Source organism: Oreochromis niloticus, linkage group LG23 (assembly GCF_001858045.2).
Source record: "Oreochromis niloticus isolate F11D_XX linkage group LG23, O_niloticus_UMD_NMBU, whole genome shotgun sequence".
Classification (NCBI taxonomy): Eukaryota; Metazoa; Chordata; class Actinopteri; order Cichliformes; family Cichlidae; genus Oreochromis; species Oreochromis niloticus.
In genome coordinates, this window is record NC_031986.2 from 43,991,985 (window position 1) to 44,009,543 (window position 17,559).

Consider the following 17,559-nt stretch of genomic DNA (forward strand, 5'->3'; position numbering starts at 1 on the left):
AATAAAACAGTGCAGTTTCTCAACACGCCTCCTTCTTTAACCAGTGGTTTTTAGGAAAACATTGACACAAGAACTTGATCACTTATATTGACTCTATGTGCTCAGTTTTGCATCTGTGAAGGGGAGAAAATAAACATGCAATTAACCCATTTTTGAAATCTCCATCACCGTGATGAAGCTTCGGTATTTACTGGTGTACTGAACACTCCTCTTGTATCCTCACTGCACTCAGCCACTTAATTCTCATTAATCCTGCATCCATTTACCATAAATATGGGTTGGCAGAACTTAGGAGGGTCTAAGGACCCTTAGACAAAAGAGTTCAGAGCAGAAGAAACATATCAAACCCAGATCCAGGTGTGATACTGGAACCAGAAAACTGGAAATCAAAGCAATTTTTAAAGTCACCATTAGGGTTACACCTGGAATCCACACACAATAAACATTTCAAAGATAACTACCCAGACTTCCAAGAATATGCTAAAGGCGTAAAGCCTAATTTCAGTGTTGTCACTTGTATACTGAGTTTGTGCTTACGGTAGATCTTCATGCCATTCTTTCAGAAGCCTGTTCAGCCTCCATTTCCAAGTTCAGCTTAATGAGTCATGGATTCAACATATGCTGCCATTAGTTTAACAGCTCTAACTGACTTGAATCTGTGGCTTGCAGCATTTAAATTAACCACCATTCCCACTCAGCCAGCAGCTCTTCTTTTACTGTTTCTCTCTTCACTTCAATAAGATTGCTCTGGAAATTAGGATTTTGTCTGCAGCACCTAATGCCGCTGCTTTCTGCTAATAAGCTTTTGTCTTGATCAGTGCTGGAAAACAACAAAGAACATTTTTTCCACACTTGCTGGATTTCATGGTATAATTTTGTACTTTTATTCAAATACATTTATCTAACAGTTGTAATTCCTTAGCAAATGTGCAATTTTACATCCATGGAAATTATATATTTAAGAATAGAAGGGCTGAATACTTAAACAAGTGCTTTCCAACTTTATGCCGTAATCCTCCCAGTTTTTAGGCCTATAAACCTCTCTTCTTCTAGAAAGAATTGCCTAATTTTGAAAGGAATATAATCACAAGCCCTTTAAAAAAAGCCATGAGTATATCCTGGGACCTCGGCAGAGGGCATCTAAATGCCATCGTCAAAACATGGCCAACTTTTAAACTGTGCAATGACACTGAATACTGTAATGGTGCACTCGTGCTTTTGTAAAATGTGTGAAAAATAGACAAAAATTAAAACAACCAGTTAATGCCCTGCCACAGGAGTAAACATCATAATATCCACCTGACTTAAGCGACAATCACTGGAGGAGAAAAACAAAGCCAACATGGCAGCTCCAAAAGTGTTGCTCCTCTAATGGCCACTTGAGGACTGGAAGTCAATTCTCATGGAATAAAAATGGAGCTGTTCACAGAGCTTTTTGGTAGGCCTGTAGGAACAAAACAAAAACAAAAAACTAGTAGTCGAGCAGTAGAAAAGTTAAAAGAGTGTAACACGAACCTGAAATGTTCGCTGTGAAAGTAAAAGCTAGGACTCAGCTACAGTAGCTCCGTCCACCTTTTATACTGTTTGTGAATTGCTAATGTTACAGTGTTTATGTGGTATTATTCCACTTGCCACAAATGTCAGTGTAATGGGGAAACAGCGACACCCCCCCCGCCTCGGTGTGGCCAGTTAGGTGAGGCTTGCTGCAGTAATCGCTGCCAGTCTGGCGTAGCCATACGACAGGTGAGTTGTATTGTTCCGTACACAATGTAGTCCAAGTAGTACAGACACATAAAACTTGTTTGATCAACTGATGGGCACCTAACTGCTTAGTGGACACATTCTCTTCATTTGTTTAATACTGTGTAAAACTGTATGCTAAAGCGGAATGCTAATGGGATGTTCTGCCGTAGTGTGCTGTGCGGAGTGGTGTGTGGTGAGCCCTTTGCACTGATACAACACCGTTGTTTCCATTCAGGAAATAAAGTGGCGACAATCAATCAGAGACTCCTTGTCTTCTTAAAAACACAACACAGAGTCGAGGAGTCTGTTTGGGCCGACCTGTTGCAGCGGGGTGAAGCAGAAACTGGTTACACTAACCTGCTACCATTAGTTGAATACTGCACCCTCATGTTCAAATATGGAAACACGTGCATATTTTGTATAGAGTCACTGATCTTACAATTTCACCCATTACTCATTTCATTCACACACACTCAGACACAAATCAACATGAAGATCAAGCAGGGCCAGAAACACATTTGGTGCTTTCCTCTGTGTGTGACCAGCCTCTGCTCCTAATGGTAGACTGATTCTGGCTGATCACTGTCATCAGCATCAAGTTAATGCCGACTCCAAACACTGCTATTTCATTAAGCGCTTCCGAACGGATGTTAATATCCTAACCGCTACGTTTGAAATGCAACACACACATGCACCTGCAAAGACACACACAAACACACAAACACAGTCCACTCCTGATTAAAAGATGTGTTACTAGTCTTGGATGCTTAATTGCTTCCTGTACAAAGCATGGTATCAAGTGTTTGTTGTTTCAACCTGTCTTTCAACTAAGCTGTGTGACAAGCTAATATTTCATAGGTTTCCCACAGGAATTACATAAAAATGCCAAAAGACAAAATCAGTAGCTCATTATTTTTCACAGAACAAAGTGTTCAGAGGAAACCGTCCAGTGACTATTTTTGTTTAGAGCCAAACAACCTGCTGGTCTACACTATAGAGTTTCTTTCCCCCTGTGGAGCATAAACATGCCCGTCAAATGAATCACAATAGAGTCAATAAAGTCTACTGTGGACTACAAACGTCCACAGTAGACTTAATGGCATTGGTTTTTCCCTTTTTGAAATGTTAGCATTAACTGAACGTATGGATTCAAGTTGACACCACAGAAATGTTTCAGCTTGTCCATCCTACACTTTATGTTTTATGGAAGCTTTTTAGGCCATTAAAAAAAATTCATCTTTGATGTCTCAGATTTTTACCTCACAAATTTAAACAACATTTCTAGATATTAAAGGTTATTAAAGCAAAAACATGTTTTTGTCAGTGGGGAAATAAGATTCCACATAAACTAATTTGAAATAAAAGTAGAAAGTACAACAAAAAATACTTGCCTCATTAACTATAACGACTTAAAGATATTTTAGAGTTTTCAAATTTGGTTAAATTCATACAGCATGGCACTAATGATGAATTTAGCTTTTTTTCATGAGATGCGGCTGCAGCTTGGTCTGAAATCAGACTAAACTGCTTTGAAAAACAAAAGCAGGTGTGCAGGTTGGCTCAGGTGCATCATCTCATTTTCCATCCTCCGTGTCAGGTTTGCTGCTAAGTGGCTCTGAGAGGTGGATGTTTATGGTTGTAATGATTCCTGACTCACTCTAGTCATTGTCCCCTCAGCAGCACAACTATAGATCTGTCATGTAGTGTTGTAATAATTATACTAGGCAGGGCAGTGAATAGTAATCTAGTCCATGGCCGAGCATCTCCACAGGCCTGGTTTGAACGGTTATCACCCACTTCCACACTACTGTCACATGGATTTACATATCAAATGCAAATTAAAGCAGGAAAAGTTCTCAATGAAAACTGCTCCTCTAACCAATTCACATTAGTCTCTTTCCCACTCACACTTTTCCTGCATTCAATGTACGTCATCTCTGTTCCATCTGTCCTCCCACTTTGTGCTGTCATTCTCCACAGTCCTTCATCTCTTTAACTATAGATATACAGTAGCTCAGGTTAAGACGTGGCATCCTGTACCCGTGGTGAAGAGGATATGAGGGGAGGCACAGAGGGTGCCTCCCCTCATAGAGGTGAAGCCTCAGCTTCAGCAGAGAAACCGAGGGGGGCATCACTGCTATAATCAGCTACAAATTCCACAGCGCTGCAGGGCAGGAAACCATTAAATATATACACACACACGCACGTGGTACGAACATGTGAATAAATACACACATATTCGCAGACATGACGCAGTCAACATACAGTGGCTTGCAAAAGTATTCGGCCCCCTTGAACTTTCCCACATTTTGTCACATTACAGCCACAAACATGAATCAATGTTATTGGAATTCCAGGTGAAAGACCAACACAAAGTGGTGTACACGTGAGAAGTGGAACGAAAATCATACATGATTCCAAACATTTTTTACAAATAAATAACTGCAAAGTGGGGTGTGCGTAATTATTCAGCCCCCTGAGTCAATACTTTGTAGAACCACCTTTTGCTGCAGTTACAGCTGCCAGTCTTTTAGGGTATGTCTCTACCAGCTTTGCACATCTACAGACTGAAATCTTTGCCCATTCTTCTTTGCAAAACAGCTCCAGCTCAGTCAGATTAGATGGACAGCGTTTGTGAACAGCAGTTTTCAGATCTTGCCACAGATTCTGGATTGGATTTAGATCTGGACTTTGACTGGGCCATTCTAACACATGGATATGTTTTGTTTTAAACCATTCCATTGTTGCTCTGGCTTTATGTTTAGGGTGGTTGTCCTGCTGGAAGGTGAACCTCCGCCCCAGTCTCAAGTCTTTTGGAGACTCCAAGAGGTTTTCTTCCAAGATTGCCCTGTATTTGGCTCCATCCATCTTCCCATCAACTCTGACCAGCTTCCCTGTCCCTGCTGAAGAGAAGCACCCCCAGAGCATGATGCTGCCACCACCATATTTGACAGTGGGGATGGTGTGTTCAGAGTGATGTACAGTGTTAGTTTTCCGCCACACATAGCGTTTTGCATTTTGGCCAAAAAGTTCCATTTTGGTCTCATCTGACCAAAGCACCTTCTTCCACATGTTTGCTGTGTCCCCCACATGGCTTGTGGCAAACTGCAAACGGGACTTCTTATGGTTTTCTGTTAACAATGGCTTTCTTCTTGCCACTCTTCCATAAAGGCCAACTTTGTGCAGTGCATGACTAATAGTTGTCCTATGGACAGATTCCCCCACCTGAGCTGTAGATCTCTGCAGCTCGTCCAGAGTCACCATGGGCCTCTTGGCTGCATTTCTGATCAGCGCTCTCCTTGTTCGGCCTGTGAGTTTAGGTGGACGGCCTTGTCTTGGTAGGTTTACAGTTGTGCCATACTCCTTCCATTTCTGAATGATGGCTTGAACAGTGCTCCGTGGGATGTTCAAGGCTTGGGAAATCTTTTTGTAGCCTAAGCCTGCTTTAAATTTCTCAATAACTTTATCCCTGACTTGTCTGGTGTGTTCTTTGGACTTCATGGTGTTGTTGCTCCCATTATTCTCTTAGACAACCTCTGAGGCCGTCACAGAGCAGCTGTATTTGTACTGACATTAGATTACACACAGGTGCACTCTATTTAGTCATTAGCACTCATCAGGCAATGTCTATGGGCAACTGACTGCACTCAGACCAAAGGGGGCTGAATAATTACGCACACCCCACTTTGCAGTTATTTATTTGTAAAAAATGTTTGGAATCATGTATGATTTTCGTTCCACTTCTCACGTGTACACCACTTTGTATTGGTCTTTCACCTGGAATTCCAATAACATTGATTCGTGTTTGTGGCTGTAATGTGACAAAATGTGGGAAAGTGCAAGGGGGCCGAATACTTTTGCAAGCCACTGTAGTCTATTGGATTGTTCACTGAGTAAGCATTAGATGGTGTTTTTAACACGTTTTCAGTGTTAAAAATGTGGTTTGAATGAAAAGTATTTACTAGACCTTCACATATGAAAGACTCGCTTTAACTAAAACAGGAAACAATCACAAGATGTGCAAAAGTGACATAAAATGATTTGCTAGATGAGACTGAATCTATTCTTGTGATACATTTACACACATGGGTATTTTTTTATATACAAAAATATTTCTGTCACCAACAAAATGTAAAAAAAAACAATTATGTGAAAATTATGTCAAAAACATGCCAAAGCAACCCTAAATGTGTGAAACAGTTGGTTAATCAAAAGCCAACAAAAGACCACGGAGCACAAAGAGGGTAAAAAGAAAAAAAGGCCCCGAACTCATGTAAACAAGGAAACTATTCACCCTCAAAAAGAGCATTGATGCTGGACAAAAGGCCAAAGTGTGACTTTTAACAAAATAGTCATGCATACGTGGGCAGGGCCTGGGTTGTGTATGCTCCGTACAAAGTCATTGCCATTAGCTAGTTAGCTTAGCTAGTTGCTAAGCTAGCTAGCTTAGCAAAATGTTAACTGCTGAGTGGCCCAAGTGATGTCAGTATCACCATCAGACAGTGACGATCTGTGCGGATGTTTTTCTTTAACCACAGGAGAATTTACATTACAGTGCAGCGACTATGGATCCGCCCCAGACCTCAGAGAAGTATAACAGGAACTCGACCATCAGGTCTCCAGCTGTCCATGTCTGTGACCACAATGGAGCACGATCGAGCTGTAAATGTGGCACCAATTTTGTTGCTTTATGCAGATTTAATTTAATTTAATTTAATTTAATTTAATTTAATTTAATTTAATTTAATTTAATTTAATTTAATTTATTTATTTAGGGCAGTGCATGTTAATGAACATAAATGTAAAAAAAAATTACATGAATGTAAACATACCAGATTATAGCCAAGGGCTAATTTCCATCTGTTTTCTTAAACATAAAAAAATAGACATAATAATTCATAAAAATTCATCATTCATTCATAATAAAAACTCCATCACCAAACTTACACATACACACCATTTTGTTCCCAAATAAAACATTAGAACTATACAACTTATACATGATCACACACTTGATTTGTCCATAACCAGTTTTTAACCTGTGCCTTAAACAAATTGAATGTAGAGCATTCTCTAATGGGTTGAGGAAGACTGTTCCACAGATGGCCACCCTTGACAGAAAGGACGTTCTGCCCAAATGCTGTCCGTCTGTGGGGTATAAACAAGTCTCCTCGGATTGTAGCTCGAGTGGTCCTGTCTGAGCTTCCCAGTCCTAATATTAAGCTAAGTGACTGTTGTCCGTATAAAAACATGAAACTCTCGTATAAGTGCAAGAGTATTTTTTTTCTAAAATATTTCTTGACTGATTTGCAAGTGTGTGTTTGATGTTATGAATGAAAACAAATGTTCTTCAGTGAGTCTTCCCTCACATGACAGATTCACTAGTTGTGAATATTCTTTTGCTGAGACTGATGTGAGCTTTAATCCTCAGGCTCTGTAACATGTACTGTATATTTGTTTTATACATTTAAATAGGAGACGTGGTTTCACACTCCCGACCTGTTTCTAATAACAAACAAAAATAAATAGCGGCCCCGACAAAGCTGAACACTGAATTGGTTTTACTAGTATTGCTGCAGACTTGCCCCCTCTGTCAGAATAAAATTTGGTCCCCGGAGGACTGACATTTCTGTTTACAGAATGATAAATAGACACCTGGTGTGCCACAGAGGCAAGTCTACAAAACAAAGACGAGAAACTGCAATTTACAGTACACTAAATCTGTTTCTGCTTTATAGCTTCTCTGACTTTTGAAACCTAGCCACTAATCTTCTGGGGATTGGATTTTGTCACAACAAAGGTAAGTAAACCAGCTGGAACACCACAACATAGTAATGGTACTATAAAATTTCAAAACTTGTGTGTAGCTATTTTTTAATGGTGTTTTTAAAAAAGTGTTGTGGTCTTTTTCTTTATAGGAACTGCAGGCAGATACGAGTGCTGGATTTTAGAGCATTGGATTTCTGAAGAACAGTATTGGGGGAAAAAACCCTTAAAATTTGGATTTTAAGTTCAACTTCATGGTAATTTAGCAGGTAAGATAAAGGGATCTAAGATTGTGTATTTATCATCAGCCTTGTACTTACTCCCACTCCTTGCGTCGCGCCTGAGGTGTGCTCTGAATCTTATGAGCTTGGTGGGCTTTAACAATGTCTCTCTGCTCAATCAGTCCGCCCCGCCGTCTCTTGATCACATTAGGACTGACTGCCATATCTCCATCCACCCCAAGCATCCCGACTCCAACATCAAAAGTGGAAACCACATCAAGGGTGAGACCGAGACGGTTTGGGTGTAAAGGAGGAGCGTGGCCAGACACGTGTGAGAGGTAGAGGGTGTCATAGCTGGCTGAGAGGCTTTCGGGCTCCAGGAGGGAGTGGGATTCAGAATACAGCTTTGACCCTCCAGCCAGTCCTGTGCGATGCTTCTGCCAGCTCTCGCAGTCTGATGGGGATGGGCGGATGATGTGGTGCCGGGGGGTGCTGCTACCACACATTGCCCCCACAGCCAAACCACCCACTGGACAGTCAGGCCCTCCTGGGCTTCTAGCATTGTGGTTCCCTGTCAGAGACTGAGAGCTAACCGAACAGGAGCCCATTTCCAGCATGGTGGGGAAGCGCCTCTGGATCTCAGCATAGTGCTGCAACAGAGAGGAGAAGGAATGCAGTGAAAGGAGAAGTTAGAGACGTAGAAAATGAATACAGTCATCACTGATATCAAAGACACCATCAAACAGATACTTTGTCTGGATCTGATATTCAGCTGAAATAGCAGTGGAAACACTAATTACAGATGAAAGCAAATACAAACGTGATTAAAAAGTTTCATTTTTGAATATCTATCCTTATGAGGCTTCTTGGGATATATGAGGACATGACTTGAATGTAGAAAGGAAACCTGTAAGCTGAGGTTTGGGAGCTCTTTCCAGTATCAGTAGTATGGCTACTCAGTATTCTCATACTGTTAACGTCTTCTATTTCCAATATTCATTCACAGCTAGATCATAAACAGTATGTGTTCTGAATAAAACTGTATTTCTAAAGCTAACTCTATCACACAATATGAACATTTTTTGTAAAACAAAGACACAAAGGGAGGCTTTGTTTATGCTCTTGAAACAGACTTTGTGCATCTACCTTCTATCCACTGGAAACACAGACACTCGCTGTTTGGGTGGGTGGCAATACAAGTAAAAAAGCCTGAAGACATCCGGCTACTGTATAACTATTGTGGAATTACAGGGATTATTTTACATAACCATCATCTTATCATTGCATTAATTATCATTTCATCAAAGTGTTTATTGAAGTTGCTGGCATTATGTTATAATTTATATTATAGGGGTTATCATAATCAAATATTAACATGTTTATTACAGGTGCAGTATAACTACTTTAAAATGATTGAGTTAAATATATATGTATCATAACTCATATGCTGAGTATATGGTTACAGTAAAATAGTAGCTGAGCAAAGGCCTGAATGTATTCAGCTTCTTGTGGTATTTGAGTTTGCTTAGTTACAGGTGACGGAAGGATGTCCAGTCCATGGTGACCTCAAAGGCCTTAGGTCATCACTATATTCGGAAGAGTATGCCACAAGGAGGAACCTCTATGTTGCAGTTAATTCTTAAAATACATGAATGTTCTCTACATGCAAATTATGTGCTTGTAAACGCAAGAAGGGGCGTTACAATACCCTGATGTTATAAAAGCAATCTAGAGTGTATTTTGGGTAGAGATGTACAACTGCTTTGCAGTTTGCACCTCTCCACGCTGCGTGTATTCATTAAAATCAATTGTTTGAACGGCCTTTTCTGGACCATCATTGTTTTACTCTCATCCTCAATTTCGGACCCGTAACATTTGGTGCATTGGCCGGTTGAGGGAGAAAAGTTGGAGGTTGAGACTGAGAGGGTCCAAGGTGCTCAAACAGGCAGACACGAGTCAGTGGTCGAAGTGAGTGGACATAAGCCGGCTTATTCAAAGGTAAGGCACTACCTGTTGAATTATTTCCAAACAGTGCTGAATTGGTTCTGACAAAATTGAAAGTCTACTCACTGAAAATTACTGGTAAAGGTCTGTTTTGGTTTTGGTGAAAATCTCATGAGAAGTTGAAGTTGAAGTAATGATAAGAAAAAGAGTAAAAGTGAGTTAGAGTCTCACTAAAGGTACCGGGTTAAAGTCCCAAAGGAATAAGAATAAAGAGGATTTAGGATAAAGAGAATTTAGAATAATAGGTAATTGGTGAAGTTTGTGACATTAAAGTCTCAATTGAATATAAAGCCGGGCTTGGACACCGATATGGTGGGTTTGTGATTTTTGGGGTGTCTTCAAAATAATTAAATTGTATAGAGCGGGACTCTGGGAGTCTAACAAGTGCATTTCTCGGAGGTGACGCTCCAAATTTCCTGAGGACGCTCGGGATCTTCCTTGGATAGGGATAGTCCGACTTGGCCTTTCGTGGAGAACTTGGGAAACTCCAAAATAGGCCACTGACTGGGTCAGTTTGCCGTCCGGGGCGGTGGTTTGCACTTTTTTGGTCAGTAGAAACCGGGTTTCGGGCGTCTACCTTTTAACTTAAAACTTCGGGGAAGCCTGGGATGTGGGGTGTCCACATAACAGGGCTTTTCGGGTTGAGTTGATTGATGCTTTTAAATTGTGTAGGGTCTTAGATATTTGGCCACGGCCCGGGGCCGAGACTGGTTAAATTGATGACAAAAAACTCAGGGAGTTTATCGGTCAGACCGTTAATTTAAAAATTGTCTAAATTGTGTAGGTTTTGAAATGAGAAGCCTAAAATCTGTGCAGTTGTAATCATAGGACGTCTGTGTAAATAGATTAAGAGACTTGTCTGAGTCTGAGAGTCAGGCTGGTATTATTTTTAGATTGTGTGTGTGTGTGAGAATGCAAATAAGGCAGCTGAGAGGTCAATAGAATATGAGGAAGTTAATAGAGACTGTTACACATTGCTGGTGCACGTACTTAAGACGCTGGTTTTGTTTATTACAATATGTAAGTAAAGTTTTATTTCTTGCCATGACTGTATGACTTTTTGTGGGGTTTTGAGATAGGATACATAAACTGTTGATACTTAAGACCGTTACCTGGGTTCTGAGAACTGAAAGTGAATTTGAGATAATTTAATTAATAAAGATGTCTGTAAGCGATGTGTGTTTTGGGGTGTCGAAGTAAGATGTTTTAGGATTTTTAGATGGGTTTTGTTTCAGTTTGAGATAATATATACAGTTACATTTTCTGTGTGTGTGTTGTTGAGTGACAACATGCGCACTTTAAATTGGGCGCTGTTCCTTCCTCTTTTTAGTTTCAAAACACAAAGGCTGAGTAAGGGAAAAGGGGAAGTCTGAGAGAGAGAAAGGCAGTGCGTGTGAGACGATTTATGGCGTCTGAAAGAGGTTAGAGCATTTAAAAGGTGTGTATGGAATAAAGGAGTGTGAAATATATTTCTTCTGTGATGAAAAGTAGGATGTGCTAAAGTTTGAAAGTGTTTTTAATTCAAGAAAACAAAAAAAACAAAGGAGTTAGATTAGTTTGAGGAACAGGAAATATTGCTCTATGTACCGGGGCTGCAGCGACAGGAAATAGTGAACAGGAACTGTGCATGCCCATATATGGGAACTGAGTGTGTACAGAAAGAACACAGAGAGATAGATGAGTTAACTCTAGGCACATGAAGCAAATGAAGCCTTTAAGAAAAATGCATATATTACTAATTATATGGTTTAGTGTGTCAATACAGGTGGGCGTCTTTCAACTTTGCAACCTTGAGTTCAGCAGCAGAAAAGTAGATTAAAAGAATTGGGAGAAAATAAGCCAGTCTTTGGCTCGAAATTGTGCAGCTTGAGCTCTTACTTTGTCCTTCACCCCGAGAAGACACGTAAAGGACAGTCAATCGCCTGATGAAGACCGATAGAACATCGTGGACTTGAATACAGCAGGCAAACGACAGTGCCACTGATCCATTAACACTGATGACGACTGACGACCAGCAGCAGCATGTAAGAATACTGCAACATGTACTGTGAAAATACAGGCTGGGCAGTTGAACAGTGGGATAAAGAATTGTGGAAGAGCACTGGACATTGAGTGATATTTTGCCATGCTGGGACTTAATCTGAAAGAAAGACTGTAAAGAAACAGAGAAGAAGACAGCAGCTGAGTTGAGACTGTGTTTGCTGGAGCTTTGAAGCCCGAATAGGACATTGTGCAGAGAGGACCAGTGAGAGATGAAGCTGGACGAGTTTGACTGCGAGAATATAGGATATAATTGGATTGAAAATTGAAGCCTGAACTCATGAATTGTTTAGGGATGTCCACTACAGCATAACAAAGAGGTAAACATTAGAAAAGGTAAGAATAATGAAAGAAATAATTGTCATTACCTTAATGAATAGAAAACACACATACAAATTGTTACATGTGAGATATTTTTGAAATGAATCAGAAGTGAGATAGTTTGAATCTAAAGCTCAGTGGTGAAATGCATAAATTAAATATGAATATATAGGATGCAATGAAGAAACAGCTTACACGTAGTGTACATTAACATGAATACATCGCAAGGCAACGAAGAACTCAATGAATTAATTTAATGAAGAAGCAGTTTACACCCAATTAACATAAAATGCAGGGAAGAACACGCTTACATACATGGCATAATTGGTATTTTTGACTAGAAAAAGAGAAATGGGTCGTTTAGGCGTCCGTGATAATAATGAAAATGTTTTAGTTTTGTTATTTTCAGGAGTAAAGCAGACTTGGACCGGCTCTCCAGATCCAGCAGTCGGAAGAAAGTTAGAGGTTAACATCTATGGATAAGTTAAGGCAAGTTTCTGGTTGAATTGTTCACAGCATGATGTGTCCAGGAACCTGAAAAGCAAGCCCCAGCTCCTGGCTGAAGACCAGGAGGGCGGTAATTTAAGGTGGGAAATCAAAATGTGGGTTAGTAACTCGGGGAAAAAGAAAACTGACTGCTTAACTGGAGAGTTGGGAAGAAGTCTGGGAGACTGTGAAGTCATAGATGCAAAATAACATATACCCATACACACACAAACAGAAAATGCATTAACCTTATAAAGACAAGCTCCTGAAGCTTAATGAACAGATATTGATTAAAAACCTGGCTAAGAACATAAGCATATGCAATGAAGATCTGCTTGCTGCTTGTATGAGTGAGAGAATGGTGTGAATGGTTAATACAATTGATGGAAAGATTTAAAAGAGATGGAAAAAAAACAAAACAAAAGAAAAGTGTCTATAAGAGTGACTCAGGAGTGCTCTTGCACTGATTGATCAAAGTAAGTGATTAGTATAGAAAGAAAATGAAAATAATTAAATAATGTGATAAAGTTTAAACATGTATTTCTTTTGCCAAGTTAAATTGTTGAGATATGGCTGAGTATGGAAAAGTTTGAGAGCTTGTGTGAATGTGGACAGAGGAGCTTGCTGTGTGTGTGTGATTGAGGCCTTAAAGGAGGGGTAGATTGTTCAGAGGTGCAAATTTGATTAGGAGGTGTATAAATTAGTGTTGACACATTGTTGTAAGGTGTTAGGCTGAATCTGAGTATGGTAAAGTGCTTAACCGGGGTTATTGTTGTGTACGAAACGGTGTAGCTTTTGGCGAGGTTTTCGGTGTGTTGAATGGGTGAAATTTAAGATGGTTTAAGATTTTTTGGGGCTGTTGTTTTTCATTTTAATAGAGGGAGTTTTGATAAATATGGACAGGTCTAAAAGGGCCCATAGTTTTTATAACAGTGCACTTAGAAAAAACCTGTCAGGTGATTTTGTTTTGTACTTTGATGAGCTAACAATCAGCTCTCTTTTTTCTCATTTTTGCTCTAAGCAGGCCTGGAAGAGAGTGAACTGACGGCGCGGACAAATTACCAAGTAAGGATTGCAGCGAGTCAATCCAGTCAAAAGTATAGAGAACTATTTTCCTAAAAAGGAAAAACGAAATAAAACAAATGATTGAGCTCATTTTGCTGATGTGGAGCATCTGATCACGTGCGCAGAAGGCTGCAGATCAGCAAAAATATCATGTGTGAATGCATGGGAGTGAATGTGAGTGATGGGACCAAGAGGGGAAATAAATAAAAGGTTGACAAACAGGACAAGTGGGAGACTTAAATCTGGGGATGCTGATTTTGGGATATTGATGTGTGCGTTGAGAAAATTATTTATTGGGGTTGGATTATGTTATTACATTATAGGATGCTAAATGCTAAAAGGGAAACATTGATGTAACTTAAGTTACCATGAACGGAGGGGACACATGATTAATAACTGTTCTGTGTAAGTTTATTTTGGGTTATAACACAGGTTGGATCATCAGTGGAGAAAGTGAGTATAAAAGGTGATGTTCTGGTTAACACACAGGCTTTTGTTTATAGGACGTTTCAAGGATGCAGGCTGTGGATGGAGCCAAGAAGAGATTTGACATGATGATTAATTTGATTTCATTCCTTAAAAACAGGTTTGAAGGTCCGGAGCATGTAGACTTAATATGATATGACTAACCTTTTTTAATGCCCTAACCTGAGTGAAGGATTTTGAGTTTGTAACACATGAGATGTGTCACAAAAAGGGGGGAGTTACAGGATTTAAGGTTTAATTTGAAAGGGGGGTGTAGCAAGTAGATTCAGGGCAGCTCACAGCCTGGCGTAAACGCAAGGTGCCGTCACACAGCTTAAGTTATTTGTTTGATTTATTTTATGACAAAATAATAAGGAAACATTGAAAACATACAACCCGTTGAGGAGACAGATAGGGTTGGGGAATTGAAAGGGTTGGTTTGTTTAGCATAATGCACTACAAAGTATACAAAGTTTATATAACATGATGCAAACACACGAATCAGAGACACGTAATGAGAAAACTGATTAGAATGCTCCTTACAACTACATGTTTATTGTATGCAATGATATTAACTATGGCTGTGTTGTTTATTGTCTATATTTTGCAGGGCACTCCGAACCACTTGTCTGAACACGGAGGCCAGTCCAGCCCAGCACTTCCTGAGACTGTAGTTGCTAAAACAGGATCGGTAAAAAAGACAAAAGCGCGAGGGGTCAGGTAAAGGTGATGAGTGTCTCAGCAGGAATAAGGGCATAGAGTTGAATTATGGTAAAGGGTCTACCAGCTCATTCACATTTGATTTGTGTGACGTCATTAAGTGTACAGGAGCTAGTAGTAGCTGGAGAGCGTATGAGGTACGGGTCTGCAATCACCCCATGATATGCTTAGGGTAAATTTAGTTGATGCAAAGTCTAAGCCGCTTGCAGAAAGCTTAATCACCATTCTGACTGATCAGATGGTAACTTCGGGAACAGTAGCTCAAAAGGAACAGGAACCAAAAGGGAGAGTACTTCTGACAACAGATTACTTTAGACTGAAGCTTAAAGAGTTGATAAAGCGCGCCACGGGTTTCAAGGACAGTAACCTCTGGCTTGATTGGGTGGCTCAAGATGCTAGAGAACAACATGTATCTGACTGTGTTGCCTGTGCTTCAGCTAGGTCACGGTTGTTTACAGAGCCTGCACCATTGCATTAGAGGATGAGTGGGGCTATGATTGGATGTTACAGTTAACTAGAAGTGAAGTGACTACTGGCAACTGTACTGTGTTGTCCAGACTTTTCCCTGCCATTTCAAAGCAGACAGCAGTGGGACCATTTATGCTAAAATAAGATAATTACATGTTTCAAGTTTTCTACAGATAATGAAAAGTACAAGGTGGGAGAGATCGACCCAACTAGGTGTGCTGTCACACTCACAGGACGAACCACCAACAATGTAAGCGACCCTACCACGGTAATTGGAACATGGGCAAGAAGTGGGCTCTACTAATACTGTGGGGAAGATATTCGTGTTCCTATGGGAAGCGTAGGGACATGTGCGATGGTGCGATTGGGAGCTCCGATCATGCTTATTGGAAACCAGGTAAAGGCTATTCCACAACATAACACGTGAACTTTAGCTGCCATACGTAAGAGATACATTTTGGCCAAAAGAGGGACCCAGACTACCCATGCATATGATCCTCGTTTGAACTCGCCGACCTGGATAGACTCCATAGGAGTGCCCAGGGGAGTTCCTAATGAGTGCAAGCTGGTAAGTCAGGTAGTTGCAGGATCGGAGAGTATATTTCTTTGGGTAACGCCTAAGGAAAATGTTGGCCGTATTATGTTCATTACAACCTGCTGAGACTCTCTGACCAAACTAGGGACGCCATGATGGGGTTCGCAGAACAATTAGGTCCGAGTTCACTGACGGGAGAGCGAAATCGAATTATCTAAAACCATGCATGAGCACTCAGGTATCGAAAATATGCTGGCGTCCTGGATGACATCTGTGTTTGGACAATGGAAAGGTGTGGCTAAGTAAACTTGGCAAGTGTCAGTGATGTTTTCTTTGACTGTACTTTTGGGAATATTGGTCATCGCTAGTTGTGGTATCATTCCTTGTGTCAGAGGATGGTTGGTAAAGATAATGGCGAGGGTTGCGAACCCTGCCTGGGTTGAGGGAAATTCTTTATTCCTATTATATAATCTGCATTATTATGATTGCATTAAGAACATGTTTTACAGCATTGTTTACCAGTAATATTGTTTACAGGGTTCATATTGCATTGCATAGGTTTCTCATCACATTCATTCTATTCACAGGTTTAGTTCATTTTATACACATTGCATATCTGTGCTTGTTTAGAGTTGATGTTCTATCCAAGAGGGTTTTAAGCTTCACTGGTGAGAGTGTCCAGGTGATACATGTTGAGGGAAGATGAGAACATAGCAGGTGAATTGCACGCACGCTTACAAACACACATGATTTAAATATAGGCCAGGCCAAAGGCCTGGACTTGATGCAGCTTTCAACTTTACAGCTCCTAACTTGCAGGAATGGCGGGGAGTGTAATGAATGAATGCAAAACATGCTTACAGACACAAACATGACAGGGGTTTATGTTACAGGGTAAAGGTGGACCACAGGTTGCTTTGTTTCTGCTTAGCAACTACTGAGGTAAATGGTGTTAAAGATAAATATGCAATAAGTGAACAGGAAATGTGTAAGGGTGAGCCGGGTGAAACAAAATGTTGTAGATAATGGAAACTTGTCTAACGGGCATTAACAGTAACCTTTGCATGTTATGTATATGCTTGAGGCCAAAAGAGGCGTAAAACCAGATAGAAAACTTTGAAGTGTGCTTTTTAGCGGAGAGTCAGGCTGACATGGGGATGGTGTGTATTTTATTGGGGTGGTGTTCAATAAAGCTAAAAGCGTTGCTCACACACATAAAGAGTATTGAGATTGAATAAAGTTAATATAATGGATAGAGCCCAGAACAGGATAATACATAAGTGAAATCAAATGCAATGTTTGATTTCACTTTTATTGGGAAATAATCAGGCTAGAAATGTGAGTAACCTATGTTTAAACTGTGAAAACACTCTCCACATACTTTGAAACTGCGCAACTCTGAGTGGGCAATGTAATGAAGCAACTGTTACATATCTGTATTAAACTAGCCAACATAGACTCACCACAAAACGATGTAGGATGTTGCCCTGCAGCGGGGGCAGAAAATCATTTGCAAACCAGGGATCTTAGGTTGATTATTATATTCTTACTTATGTACACACACACACACACAGAAGGGAAAAATTTCAAAACAAAACAAAAAAAAAAAAACAACTTCGCTTAACCTGTCAAGCACAGGAGCAAAATAAAATCCCTTTGGGCTCTGTTAAAATTTCTTTAGTAAAAGTGTAAAAGGCCAAACTTAAGAGGTTGGCCAACCCTGAA

The 17,559-nt window shown here is 40.2% G+C and overlaps 1 protein-coding gene across 1 annotated transcript in view; it reads right to left on the reverse strand.

Annotated features, from left to right (window-relative positions):
• The window catches only part of cacna1ea (calcium channel, voltage-dependent, R type, alpha 1E subunit a), a 127,968-nt gene that overhangs the window by 97,138 nt on the left and 13,271 nt on the right, over positions 1-17,559 (reverse strand). Inside the window, exon 3 of the mRNA XM_019351946.2 lies at positions 7,830-8,380. Coding sequence (XP_019207491.1) covers positions 7,830-8,347 — 518 coding nt within the window. The 5' untranslated portion in view covers positions 8,348-8,380. The remainder of the gene's footprint in view (positions 1-7,829; positions 8,381-17,559) is intronic.